Source organism: Mauremys mutica, chromosome 3 (genome assembly GCF_020497125.1).
Source record: "Mauremys mutica isolate MM-2020 ecotype Southern chromosome 3, ASM2049712v1, whole genome shotgun sequence".
NCBI lineage: Eukaryota > Metazoa > Chordata > Testudines > Geoemydidae > Mauremys > Mauremys mutica.
In genome coordinates this window covers 113144107-113158704 of record NC_059074.1, presented here as the reverse complement: position 1 = coordinate 113158704, position 14598 = coordinate 113144107, and the positions used below count along the sequence as shown (strand labels likewise).

The 14598-nt window shown below is 42.5% G+C and overlaps 1 protein-coding gene across 4 annotated transcripts in view; it reads left to right on the top strand.

Moving 5' to 3' along the window:
- Positions 1-14598, top strand: part of LRP11 (LDL receptor related protein 11) — a 61005-nt gene that overhangs the window by 10673 nt on the left and 35734 nt on the right. For all 4 annotated transcript variants that reach the window (XM_045010969.1, XM_045010967.1, XM_045010966.1 and 1 more), the window contains exons 3-4: positions 11622-11763; positions 14172-14297. In XM_045010969.1, the coding sequence (XP_044866904.1) occupies positions 11622-11763; positions 14172-14297 (268 nt within the window). The remainder of the gene's footprint in view (positions 1-11621; positions 11764-14171; positions 14298-14598) is intronic.

Sequence of the window (14598 nt, the reverse complement as noted above, 5' to 3'; positions counted from 1 at the left end):
TCTGAGGTCAAAAAACCTCTCCATGGTATCTGGGTTTATTCACAGAAAATAACTCAAAATAAAACTCAGAGTGCTACATTAAAGTCCCACAAACAAACATTTATCTTCCAACTCCCAGGCCCTCCCTGCCTGGGAAGCTTCTGCACATTCCCTTACCAGCTCAGGGTCCATCTTGCATTAGCAGGCCACTCCCACTCTTTCTGGCTAGAATCTTAGCTCAACACCCAGGACTCTGCTGGAGCCTGCCCACTCCTAGCAGTCTCTGATCTCTTCCCCCCTGTAGCCACCTACTGCCCTTTATAGGGAATTACTTGATCCCACTCGGGTGAGGCTCATCCTGTAATCAGGATTAGGTTAGCCCTAGGCTCTCCAGCCCATGGAGCAAACTACCCTGCTCCAGAATAAGAATAAGTAACATCAGGGAGATTAATTGCATGAGAAGAGAAAAGTGAATTTATCAATAAACCATGTTATAAAGCAACCATTAATTCTAGAGTGCTGCTGTCATTTGTGCTGAAAAACTCCTGAGGTCTTTTAGGTTTTAAAAAATAATTGTAAATCGATAAAATGAAAGAATTCCACAGAATTTCTCTTCGTTTTTATAAGTGTTCAGCATTCCTTGCATTGGGCTCAGTACTGTAAAGTGCTCAGTGCCCCCCTTATCTACCATGTATACCCTCAACTCCCATGTTGAGCATGTCACGCTTTGCAGAAGGTGCTCAGCACCCCAAGGCTGTTGAGAAAAAAGTTCTAGAACATTCATGGCGGTAACAATTAAGCATCATCATACAGTAGCAAATACTTAGTAACACTTTGAAATAGGCACATGCATGAAAGTTTGTCATGACCTACATACATGGTTTTGGAAGATTTATACAGTAAGAATTCTACTTCGAAAATGAACAAATCTGTGTAGTGTCCCACTGATTTCAGGGTAGACTGTAGAAGATCCACATGGGTGCAAGGGTCTACCCATGCAGAGCTACTTGCTTATTTGAAGCCTAAGTTTTCAACTAGTCCAAATATGGAAGAAGCTCTTCATGTCTCGAAATTACTTAACCTTGCTGTTTTTTTCAATTATACAATTTTTAAAATGGAATATCACACTCTAGGGAATATGGTTACAATAAGATAACCGCATTTTTTTGGTGTGATAGACGCTTGTCTTCAGTTTGTGCTTCAGGATGCACTTGGGACTTGTGGTTATCTTTAGCCACAAATAGCCATGCGTTCTTCATTTGTATAAATTCATCATAGATTTTTAGATTACTGTTTTCTAAATACTGGAGTACATGTTACTGTTAGTATGTGGAATTGGTGAGTAGAAATTGGTGTCAAATTAAAAAAGCCACTCCATATTTTATAGAAACTGTCATTTTGTTTTTTTAATTATTGTTAATTAGTTTATAGGGTGAAATTCATTTCTGTATGCAGTTTAAATTAATATTAACTGTAAGATATTCTTTTAAAAACATTTATGTTCCAATGCCATTTATAAATATTTATGAATGTTTATTTATTTCAAATGATCAGAAGTGCCTAGATGAAACCTTAGGCACCTTATACAATTTATAAAAGCATAAAAAAACTTCAGTTTAAATATTTAATACACTCACATTAAGGAAAGCCCATTTTTGCAATCACTATTGGTGAACTATCCTATACATAACATGCTGCTAAAATTATTATTTAAATTACTAAAGAGATATTGCGCCAAAAAATTTAGGTGAGTAAATATACTGTAGACAAGAGGCCTGATTCTTAGTTACACCAGTGTCACTTTATACCTCTCTGGCGCGTTATGTGGACCTATATTTCCCTTTCTGTAGTGAAGTGATTTTTAAAATTTGCCATTTTTCTTTATTTACTGTTTTTACTATTGAAATTCCTTTACATTTTAATGGCTTTTGAGTCCTTTTAAACATGGCAGGCATGAAGAATTGAATTTCAGTGACCGTATGGGGGAGTTAGGCACACTACACTGTTAACTGGATTTGTGTGCATAAGCACTTGCCAAGATTACAATTCAGCCACAGCTATTCAAAAAACATTTTAATTCATTCCTCAAATATTTGTCTTGCTCATCTAAATATGTTTTTCCCCAGAACTATGTAATATTAGTTATTTCTGCTAGTTTTTGGTTAGTTTGTTAACTGTTAATACTATATAAACAACTATTTAAGGTGTTTTGAACTAACATCTCTTTCCTTCTTGACATTGTTCTAATCATTTTCATTACAGCATTGCTGTACATATTGTTGAGCATTTTCAGTCCAGGTTCTTTTAGGGTATGTCTATTCTCCAGCTGGGAGTGTGCCTCACAGCCCAGGAAGAGAGACTTGTGCTAGCTCTGCTTGAGCTAGCACACTAAAAACAGCAGTGTGGATGTTATGGCATGGACAGCAGCAGGCATAGGCTAGCTGCCTGAGTCCAAGAACACCTGACCCTCCGAGTCTGAGCTTGGGTGGCTACCACCCGCTATTTTTAGCACACTAGCTTGAGCAGAGCTTGTGTGAGTCTATCTACCTGGGCTAGGAAGCTCACTCTCAGCTGCTTTGTAGACATACCCTTAAGGGCTTGTCTACTTGGGGAAACTGACTGGAATTTGCTATTGTGGAATAGGCTGTTCTGCAATAGCTATTCCAGAATAGCTCTCCATGTGCACACTCTGTTCCAGAATAGAAGTAATTTTATTCCAGAATAATTACTCTGCTTTGGAAGCCCAGTAATTATTAGGGAGTACAAGTGACTTTTGATCAAGAATAGTATCCCCGTTGGTTTTCTCCTGTTGACAATCCCTCATGCAAATGCAACAAATTGGTTATCATATGGTCATTGGATGATGCCCTGTATTACAGCGTTTAAACAAAATTAGTAGCTTCAGCTATAAGTGCAAGAGCAAAACAAGCAGTGACTGGAGACAGCAAATCTACATGTACTGTTTTGTCTAGACACTATACCTGGCAGCCCATTCTGCACACTTGCTGAGCATCTCTGATCTTTACCTTGTTCCCAGATACCCTGTTGTGCCATCAGAGTTTCCATGGACCACTCCATTTATGTCTTGCCCTTGTCCTTTTGCTGATCTGTCCCAGTTCCCATCCCACCACATGTACTTTCTGGCACATTTTTTTGCCCCATCTTTCAGTGTTGTGTGCCATAATCCCTCTGCCCTAATGGCCCTTTCTGGCACTCTGTGTCATCTGTGTCTAGCCCACTCTAAAACTCTGGCTCTCCTTCCTTTTTCCCACCTGATAACTCCAGTACTTTGCCTCTGAGTACATCTATACTTAGAGGTGGAGGTGTAATTTCCAGCTCAGGTGGACATACCCACGCTAGCTCTGATCGAGCTAGCGCACTAAACATAAAAGTGTAGCTGCAGCAAGGCAGTTCTGAAGGATGAGCTAGCCACTCCGAGTGCAACTCTGCCTGGGAACTTGGGGAGGTTAACTTGTACCACCACAACTATACTTCTATGTTTAGCACACTAGCGCAATCAGAGCTGGCATGGGTATGTCTAACTGAGCTGGAAATCACTCCTCCAGCTCAAAGTATAGATATACTTTTAGTTTCCTAAAGCAGCTCCAGAGTGCTCTCTCAGCTTCCACTGGCTCTCCAGTATCCTCTGTCTCAATTTTCTTTCGCTCCATCCATGTTTCAAACATTGCCAAGTCAGAGGTCGTAAGTATCACACAGTTGCAATATATAGTGTAGATAGGATTTTAAACATGTTCCCTAACTCAGTTAAAGCCTTGGGGTTAAGATTAAAGTTCCTTTTCCACAACAAATTGCACTTGTGTTATACATGTATTAGGAGACATTTTCAAGCCTTAGTCTGGTTACAGAACATAGGTAAACGTCCTTTCTACCTACAAATTGCAATGAGATTCCACTGCTGGATCCTCATTTGGACTGAAGCCTTAGAGATTATTTTTTAAAATACATTATTTATCATTTTATATTAATGTACACTTTGGAGCATTAATAGTAATTGAAGTACAAAGGGTCAGACTCAGGGGTAGCGGATCTGCAGAGATTTCAGGTCAGGGGATGTATGTGCAAAGGTAGTGTAAAGCTCACATTTGCACTCCCCTCATGCTGGCTATGTTCAGGGCAAGACCCTCAGCGCAGAGATACACCAGCTGCAAATGGCCCCAAGAGGCTAATCCACAGCCAATGATCAATATGATGCACGGATGTCCCAGCAACCCTTCTTTATCTCTGATCATATCCCCTTTTCCTCTTTAGGGAAGGGGAGCATCTATATCATATTTGTACCACTGGAGGATGCCCCTTGTATTGCGTAACTTTACTGTAATTATAACTAGATGTGAATAGAATCTCCTGTATAATAACTTTGGTGTTTTCCTGCGACAGACTGACAGACTGTGGGCTTTGGAGGAGACTTGGCAAGTGTTTAATCATTCTTAGATTATGGTTCCTAGGCTGCAGACTCTTACTGGTCAAACAAATGAATCAAATAAGGGAAAACTATTTGTTAAATACGGTGGAATCTGGATTTTATGAAACCCAGTCTAACTAATGACCAGTAATACAAACCATTTTTTCCCCATGGGGAAAAAAATAAATCACATAAAAAAGTGATGTTGATGAAGAACTAGTTGACACCCTTTCACATTCTGATGCCTTCAGTGTATTGGAAATCACTTTGAAGTGATTTGAAGCATGTGAAGAAAGTAATGCAGTGCACCATACTGCAATTTATGCACCATACCAGCTGTCATTTTGAGATGTCTGATTTTTTTTAAGCTTTTTGATTTTATAAACTCTTCAAATTAGTTTGTAAAGTAGTGTGGAAAGAGCTATAATTTAATCTCTTCCTCTCCACAAAAATGAATTCTCTTTGTTAATGTCCTCTTGAGAAAAAAAGAGAGCACTTCCAAAATGATCATTTCAATATTTTGAAAATCTAAACCCAGCAGGAGATGCACCAACAAACAATGCAGGGTACTAGTATGTTCTCATTGCATCATTTTGCTGTTATCTTCTTGTGAGTGAAACAAGCAGGCTCCTGACATTTAAAAGAATCTTCAGGGAGTTGTAAAAGCAGCAAAGAGTCCTGTGGCACCTTATAGACTAACAGACGTACTGGAGCATGAGCTTTTGTGGATGAATACCCACTTTGTCGGATGCATGTGACGAAGTGGGTTTTCACCCACGAAAGCTCATGCTCCAATACGTCTGTTAGTCTATAAGGTGCCACAGGACTCTTTGCTGCTTTTACAGATCCAGACTAACACAGCTACCCCTCTGATACTTCAGGGAGTTGATGTCTCAAAGAATTTGTAATAGGAGCCTAGAGCCTTTCACCAGCTGGTCACCAGTGTGAATTTAACCCAGGATAGTAATGAACAAAAGTCACTCATCTGATGAGCCTCTTTGGTAGCTTCAGTGTAGCTCCCCAGGGGAGTAGATCTCCACATCACAAAATGCACTGTCTGAGTTGGTGGTAACTGGAGTCTTTGCTGGTAGTCAACAGAATATAAAGTCTGAACTAGCATGAAAATAAAACTGTCCTTAGAGTTTTCTCCTCTATTCATGAGGGTTCTGAAGTGGGGAGGGAAACTTGTACTGCTTCTGCTCTAGCTGTACATATTCAGAAAGAAATAAAAAGATCTCCAAGGTTATAAGTGAGACTGGTCATGCATGTAAAACCTGCAGAATTGGGCCTATGCTTTTAGTACTATTTTTGCCCTACTTCTTCAAAACAAGCCCACTAGTTCGTAATGTAGCATTGTTAGAAAAAATGAGCAATTCTAGGATCACACAAATTAGGCCAATTTTACAAAGACAGAAAACTGAGTTCTAATGGGATAAAACATTTTTGAGTAGCATGAGTGCATTACCTGATGGAAATTTCAAGGGAGTTATGAAAGTCATTAGATCATCAGTGGTACACATTTCATATCCTAGTGAAAACCACTGTTCATTCTTTAAGCTGCTGCCTCTTGCCAAATTGCAGTTTATGAACAGCTACTTTGTGAAGCCAAAATGAGCTGTGTAAATTGCTGTGTTACTGTACATATTGTTCCTCAGAGAGTAGTCAGATTATCACACCCACACTGCATTTGAACACAAGACGAAAGAATAGGTTTTTTTACTTTGGTGAATGGTGCTAAATAAATACATTTGAAAAAAAGGTGGTAGTTCTGAAATTTGTTTAAAATTGTTTGTAAAACAAAATTTAAGAATATTTAGAAAACCAGGAAAGTATCTTAGGAAGTTTTAAATAATATGTTCTCTCAATACAACACAAATTTGTGAATCAAATGGTATTTCCTTCCAATATAATTCAATGTTTCATTTATTAGAAAAGTAGTTTCACAGTGTGTGGAGGAAAACTATATGAATATTTTGTCTTTTTACCATCAAAATTATTGGGCTTGTAGAAATATATATATATATATATATATACAGAGATTACTTTAATATTTAATATATTGACTTACTATAGGTGGGGTAGGTAGCACTCCCTGCTATTCAAGTTGCTCCAGACTTTCCATTATTAAATGCTGTTTTCAGTTGCTCATACCTTCACCAAATGTTAACAGTTTGGGCTGACAGTTTTCATACCAGATGCTGTCTCAGACTGAATCTTTATAGAATAAAGCTGTAAAGAATAAAGCAAATTTTGATTCATAAAATCAGCCATCAGGCTTAAGAGGTTTTCACCTGCCAGCATCACCTGCTGGATAGACATTCCAGCATCACCTGCCATCATGTATGCCACCTGCTGGATATACATTGAGATATGAGCTTACTTCCCTTGGAAGTTTGGATGGCCTCTCTAAACTCAGGGCTTGGCTACACTTACAAGTTGCAGCGCTGGTGGAGGCTTTCCAGCGCTGCAATTACACCCCGTCCACACTTGCAGGGCACAACCAGCGCTGCAACTCCCTGGTTGCAGCGCTGGCTGAAAACCCGTCAGGGTTGGGGTATAAGGAGTGCAGCGCTGGTAATCCAGCGCTGCTCAGCAGGTGTGGACACTCACCAGCGCTTTAATTGTCCTCCAGGGAATAAGGAGTTATCCCAGAATTCCTGTTCAGCCACTCTGCTCATCAGTTTGCACTCTACTGCTCTTGCCTCAGGTGACCCGCCCTTTAAATGCCCCGGGAATTTTAAAAATCTCCTTCCTGTTTGCTGCAGCCAGGTGCGGAGTGCAATCAGTTAATCTTTACAGGTGACCATGCCTCCACGCGGCAAACGAGCCCCAGCATGGAGCACTGGCGAATTGCAGGACCTCATTAGTGTTTGGGGGGAGGAAGCTGTGCAGTCCCAGCTGCGCTCCAGCCGTAGGAATTACGATATCTTTGAGCAGGTATCAAGGTCCATGCTGGATAGGGGCCATGATCGGGACGCACTACAATGCAGGGTGAAAGTTAAAGAGCTGCGGAGTGCCTATTACAAAGCCCGCGAGGGGAATCGCCGATCCGGAGCTGCCCCCACGACCTGCCGTTTTTACAGGGAGATGGACGCGATACTTGGGGGTGACCCCACTGCCAATCCCAGGACCACGATGGACACTTCTGAGCCGGGTGGGGGACAGGAGGAGGAGGAGGAGGAGGCAGCGAGGGGGGAGGAAAACGCGAGTGAAGCTACTGGGATGGGGGAAGACACCCCAGAGTCCCTGGAGGCATGCAGCCAGGAGCTCTTCTCAAACCAGGAGGAAAGTACCCAATCGCAGCAGCCAGCAGTTGCAGAAGGACAAGCAGAGCAGCGGGTTACCGGTAAGCGGCTTTTATTTTCTGGGTGGAAATGTTTCGGGAGAGGAGGGGGGGTTAGGGCTGCATGCATGCCAGCCTAGATGTGGAATAGCCCATTGATGTGGTCTATCACGTCGCGGTAATCGTCTGCAGTAATCTCAGCAAAAGTTTCAGCCAGAGCGTGGGCAATATGCCTGCGCAGGTTTATAGGGAGAGCCACTGTTGTCCTTGTCCCAGTCAGGCTAACGCGTCCGCGCCACTGTGCCGCGAGGGGTGGGGGGGACCATTGCTGAACACAGGCAACCCGCATAGGGTCCAGGGCGGAATCCACATTGCTGTAGAAGAGCCTCCCGCTGTTCCCTAGTGACTCGCAGCAAGGAGATATCTTCCAGGATTAACTCCTGTGAAAAATGTTGGGAGACTCTTTAGTGAAGCTAGTGATAGAGATAGGGAGATAGTGAAGATCACCCCTGCAGCTGCATCTTCACTCAAACCCTCTATGACTGAAGCTTACCCAAAGCAACCAGCACCCCTCTATCACTCAAGCCCCACTTCTCCCTCTATAAGCACCCCTCACTCACCATTTCGTGGCTTCTGCTGTGTTATGTGTGTGGTAAAAGAATGCTAAAGTGAGGACTAAGAACTCCTTCAGTGTGTGGGAATTTCAGTCTGGAGATAATGAACACAATGCTTCCCTGTTAAATGTTGTCAATTCTGCCTTTCTAAAGTGACCTTGACTGCTGGACTGACCAGATGTACCACAGCACAGAAGCTGCAGAATTTGAGAAAAAATCCCCGAAAGAGCAAGGAAGACATGCTGAGAACTGTTATTGCTCACTCTGCTAGAAAGAGTAAAAACTTGCAGGAGTGGAGAGAAAAGGAGAGCAGGATACGCCAGAGGGAAAGCAGGACCCGGCAGAGAAATGCAGTGGCCAAGAGGAAAAGCACAGAGAAGCTGCTAAGCATCCTGTCGCGCCAAGCGGACTCTATCGAGTCACTCGTTGCCATGCAAGCAGAGCACTACCGTGCTACTCCCCCACCGCCCCCCGTCCCAAAGCTTTTTGCCTTGTGCACCAATGTCAGTTCAAACCCCCCTTCCCCAGCATCCAGGTTCTTACCACCACCAGCTGCCTCCAACACCTGTACGTTCACCAACCAGCCCTGATAACTACAACCCTTACCCTCTGCACTCAACCCCCATCACCATGCAGTTTATGCACCCTGAAGTGCAGGATTCATTGCACAGCACTCCAGACAGGACGTATGCAAACTTGTGACTGTGCAGTTCACCAACCCACACCCCTGCCCTCTTGTGTTCATGAAATGTTGTGTCTGTCTGTCTGTCTGTCTGTCAAGGAAGTTTTTTTCTTTTCAATAAAACAATTCTTGGCTTTGAAAACAGTCTTTATTATAGCAGATAGTGAAAGATACCTTAGCCCAGTAAAGAAACAGGCACTGCAAATCATTATAGGGATAATAGAATAACAGTGTAAACAGTGCACTTCACTCCCATACAAGGCAGCCAACATTACTGTTGGCTTTCAGCCTCAAATTCTTCCCTCAAGGCATCCCTAATCCTTGAAGCCCTGTGCTGGGCCTCTCTATTAGCCCTGCTCTCTGGCTGTGCATATTCAGCCTCCAGGACTTGAACCTCGGTGGTCCATGCCTGACTGAATGTTTCACCCTTCCCTTCACAAATATTATGGAGGGTACAGCAAGCGCATATAACCGCGGGGATGCTGCTTTCCCCCAAGTCTAGCTTCCCATACAAGGACCGCCAGCGGGCTTTTAAACGCCCAAAAGCACACTCCACAGTCATTCGGCACCGGCTCAGCCTGTAGTTGAACCGGTCCTTGCTCCTGTCAAGCTTCCCTGTATAGGGTTTCATGAGCCAAGGCAGTAACGGGTAAGCAGGGTCTCCAAGGATCACAATGGGCATTTTGACATCCCCTACTGTGATCTTCCTGTCTGGGAAAAAAGTCCCTGCCTGCATCTTCCTGAACAGGCCACTGTTCCGAAAGATGCGTGCATCATGCACCTTTCCAGGCCAGCCTGTGTAAATGTCAATGAAACGCCCACGGTGATCCACAAGCGCCTGGAGAACCATAGAGAAATACCCCTTACGATTAACGTACTCTGATGCCAGGTGGGGGGGGGGCCAGAATAGGAATATGCGTCCCATCTATCGCCCCTCCACAGTTAGGAAAACCCATTTGTGCAAAGCCATCCACAATGTCCTGCACGTTCCCCAGAGTCACGGTCTTTCTTAGCAGGATGCGATTAATTGCCTTGCAAACTTGCATCAACACGATTCCAACGGTCGACTTTCCCACTCCAAACTGGTTCCCGACCGACCGGTAGCTGTCTGGAGTTGCCAGCTTCCAGATTGCAATAGCCACCCGCTTTTCCACCGTCAGGGCAGCTCTCAATCTTGTGTCCTTGCGCCGCGGAGTGGGGGCGAGCTCAGCACACAGTCCCATGAAACAGCAAAGAATCCTGTGGCACCTTATAGACTAACAGACGGTTTGCAGCATGAGCTTTCGTGGGTGAATACCCACTTCTTCGGAGTGAATACCCACTTATTCTTATTCTTCGATGCAAGTCCCATGAAAGTGGCTTTTCTCATACGAAAGTTCTGTAGCCACTGCTCGTCATCCCAGATTTCCATGACGATGTGATCCCACCAGTCAGTGCTTGTTTCCCGAGCCCAAAAGCGGCGTTCAACAGTGCTGAGCATTTCCGTGAATGCCACAAGCACTGTAGTGTCACACGCGGCAGGCAAATGCATATCGATATCATCGTCGGACTCCTCACTGTCACTTTGGAGCTGAAGGAATAGCTCGACTGCCAAACGTGTTGTGCTGGCGACACTCATCAGCACAGTCCTCAGCAGCTCGGGCTCCATTTCCCACAGAAATCGCGATTCACACACAGAGCAGAAAGACACTCACAATGGCGCCAAACGTTGCCGGAAAGACAGAATGCTGGGATGTGAAGCGATGCACCACGGGGCGTTGGAACAGGAAGCGGAATGACCCACACACTTCCTTCCCCTTCCCACAATACTCAGCGCCAAAACGGGACGAGGTGCTCTGTGGGATAGCTGCCCACAATGCACCTCTCAAAACAGCGCTGGAAAGTGCTGCAAGTGTGGCCACACTGCAGCGCTGGTAGCTGTCAGTGTGGCCACACTCCAGCGCTGGCCCTACACAGCTGCATGACCAGCGCTGTAACTCCCAGCGCTGCAACTTGTAAGTGTAGCCAAGCCCTCTGAAAAACTTTCTTTTAAGTGTAGTGGGGCTGATGTGACTGCATATTGTGAGATAAACCTAGGCTACAGATGAAATGTGGGGAACCTCTTTCTAAAGCACACACTAGCAGCATTGTAGAATGTTACCAAGCTCTTTAAATACTCTGTCCATCATTTACATGAAAACCCAGTTTTCTAGCCAAATTGTTGCTACATATTTTTTACTATTGAAGAATGAGGTAAAATAAGCTTCCAAATTGGATTTCATCCATCATCCCAGTAGATATTGTAGACATTCACATATCATGTTTGTTCTCTTAATATCTACAGCTGCAGCACCTGATAATTGAGCACAGAGTATTACTAAGACCAGTGCATGAAAGCTAAACATTTTGTATTTTCAAGTAGAATCAAAAGATCTAAATGTTATGAAATGATATCTACATTTGATTGATCTGGTCTGACTTGAAAGAGAAATATTTTATCTCCTTGAGAAGCAGCGTACAGAAGTGTTTCAGATATTTGTAGAAATGTATGACTGGTCCAATTTTGTTAATGTGTCTCTGTCAGTTAGACAGAGTAGCCTGGTAGAGTAGCCAGGATTAGAATTTCAGAAATGAACGTTCTGACTCTTCTCTTTTTATCAGGTACCACAGCCAGGAACATTGAAGCTCTCTCACTTGCAAGAAGGTGTATACATTTTCCAACTGACTGTGACAGACACTGCTGGTCAAAAGAGCTCAGATAATATCTCTGTGACTGTTCTTCCAATGGTTCACTCTGCATTAGGTGAGAAAATGGTTGAAATTACAGTTTGTGTGATTGCTGCAGTGTGGCATACCTAAAAAGTCTCTTGGGGTAGATGGGAATGCAGCTGTATATCATAATGTTATTTTGTATTTAATAATAGCTTCCTTCCTTTTGTATTCCTATTTCAAATGGGGAAGGGGTTAAAAACATTTTTGGAAGAGGGAAGGAAAATCATCCTTTTTATGTGTTTGAATAATTAATCACTTCATTGCAGATGAACATGCAGGGTAGGGCAAGCAAAACATAGCTTTGATATTGCCATATGTATCAGGTGTGTTATGATGGTCTATTGTACATTCAATGCAGGATCAATAGAACATGTCAGGGCATATGCTGTTGTGAAAGACCACTAAAGAAGCAATTAATAAGTGTAAGATCCACAGACTAGTGATGATAAAAAATTCTTTGTGAATTTTTATTTAAAGTAAAGCAGGTTTGGATTGTTTCTTTTTTTTTATGCTTTTAAATTTTCTTCTGAAATGTTTACAACCCAGTTATTGAAGCATTGTGCTAGTGCATGCATGGAAACTGAAATTGGCTAGAAAGTGACACTGTATTTTCAAGTTCTGTAACCGGGGGTGGGGGTGGGGGTGGGGGAGGGAAGAAGCATGAATGAGGAGAGTAACTTCAATTCTTGAAGTTCTCAGTTTTAGTAATAGGGTCTTTCTACATTAAGGAAATTTGCATCTGTGTAACTATGATTAATGTGCAAAGCAGGGCTTACATTGGTAAATCATACTTTGAAATTTTACCAGATTAAGCTGCACCAGTGCAGCACTTCTCCTTTCGGTGTTTGCACTAATGTAACTAAATGGATGAGTAAAAGAGTGGAAAAGAACCAATTAATAACTTGTACGCTCCACAAATTAATTATATAAATGTATTCAGGAATTTTCTTTAGAGGGTGTTTTTTCAGAGGGGATGAGGTTTCCTTTTAAATATTCCCCACAAATGTTTGCAACCCAAATGATATTGATGTGGTTACACTAGTACAGATTTCCTTAATGCAGAAAGGGCCTACGGTGTTTTTAGCACTAACCATTATAAAATGTTTTTTTTCCAAATAATGTTTTTTAGCTGGCAGTGTACATTCATACCATACTTTAACTGTAGTTGTTGTTATGGAGTACAGCAGTGTAATAATTTGAGTTGCTCCCGCACACTGGTTTGCTCTTACAGTCTTAACCAAACGCTGGAGTTGATAGCATTTTACAAATCAAAGAAACATTGGCATTGGGAGAACTGCTGCAAAAGTGATTTGTAAACACCTGATAATTACAAGGTCAGAATGTGTTGCAGGAAAGCCTTTAATATTTAACAGCAATGCTGAAGTGTCCAGAGGCAGACATTCTCATTACCAGAGAAATCTAAATATTAGGGCAGGCAGCAATCCAGTTCTTTCCCATTAAGGTCATTTGCAAGAATGTTGGCTCAATGCTACTCATGTACATGCTACATTTGAAATTACTGGGGCTACTCATATGAATAAAGGATGCAGGATCATGTCCTTCCTTTGTCCTTTGATCAGTTTTAACAAAATGCAACACAAAGAAGGAAGGCACACAGCTCTAAAAACAAAATTAGTATGTATGTGTGTGCACATGTAAAATAACATACACTCACAGACAGGAAATAAATATCTAACTATGAAATGGTGTGTGCAGCAAATGGAATTAAAGCCCTGTCATTCAAATGTTCCTGTTTATTTAACGTTAGGACTTGTCCTGGGTTTTTTAACCCAAGCCAGACTCCCTACTGATAGTCTGAGTGCGTGTGGCATTTGCTGCTCTGGATTTTTGTAGAAACCAAACTGCTTCCCACCATTAAGAGCTGCTGTGCAGAGCCCACAGGAAGGAAGCCAACTGCTGACTTCTCCCTACTGTAGCCAATATTATGCTCCCTCTGCTGTTTGGGTGCAGGGTAAAAATTCCTTCTTCCTTTAATTGCAGCAGCACTATCAAGCCCCGAAGCTGGCTCTGTTTTTTTTAATTAGAGAGTTTCCCAAATTCACTCACTGAAAGGAGAAGTAGTGCAGAGCTGAGTAAAAAAGTTGGGGAGGGAGGGGTGTCTCAGTACAGGGGCTATGTTTACACAAAGTTTGAAGTATTGCAGACCTCTTGGCAGTTACACCCCCAACTCCCAAACTCCTGCTGTAGAAAAACTACCAAAATAGTGAAGAGGGTGCAGGATCCAGCTCTTCTTTATAGCTCCTGTGTCAACATACATAGTGTGAAACAGCTGCTTCGTTCTAGTCTTTCTGCAGCATTTTATTTTACATGTTGTCTTTCTTGGGTTTTGCTATAACATTAAAATATTAATACTTCTTTAGATTTAGTATCCTGTATTTGAGCTTCCCTTCTTGTAATTTGAGAATTGTTCTACCACAGGCTGTACTGGAGTTTGTTCTCGCTACCAGTTTATCTGCGATGATGGCTGCTGCATTGACATCACCTTTGCTTGCGATGGAGTGGAGCAATGCCCGGATGGGTCTGATGAAGCTTTCTGTCAGAACTGTGAGTGCATAGTACACTGTTTTTTGTCTCGGAGGCAATGGCTAGGGGTTCTGACAAGGTATGCGGTAATGTGCTCTCTCAGTGCACAGTTAGCTCTCTCTAATCAGAATAGTTATTTAGAGCCTTTAATTGAAAACAGCTGGTATACAGGGTAGCTGTCCTCTTATTAGGTGTTCAAAAATGACCTGAAATGTGTTTTTAAATCACTTTAGAACTGTTGGAGATTCCAGAGTAACAGATATTAAATAGTTCTCAACAAAACATTTGAAAGATCAGTTCTTTCTTCGCTTTTGTTCCAAGG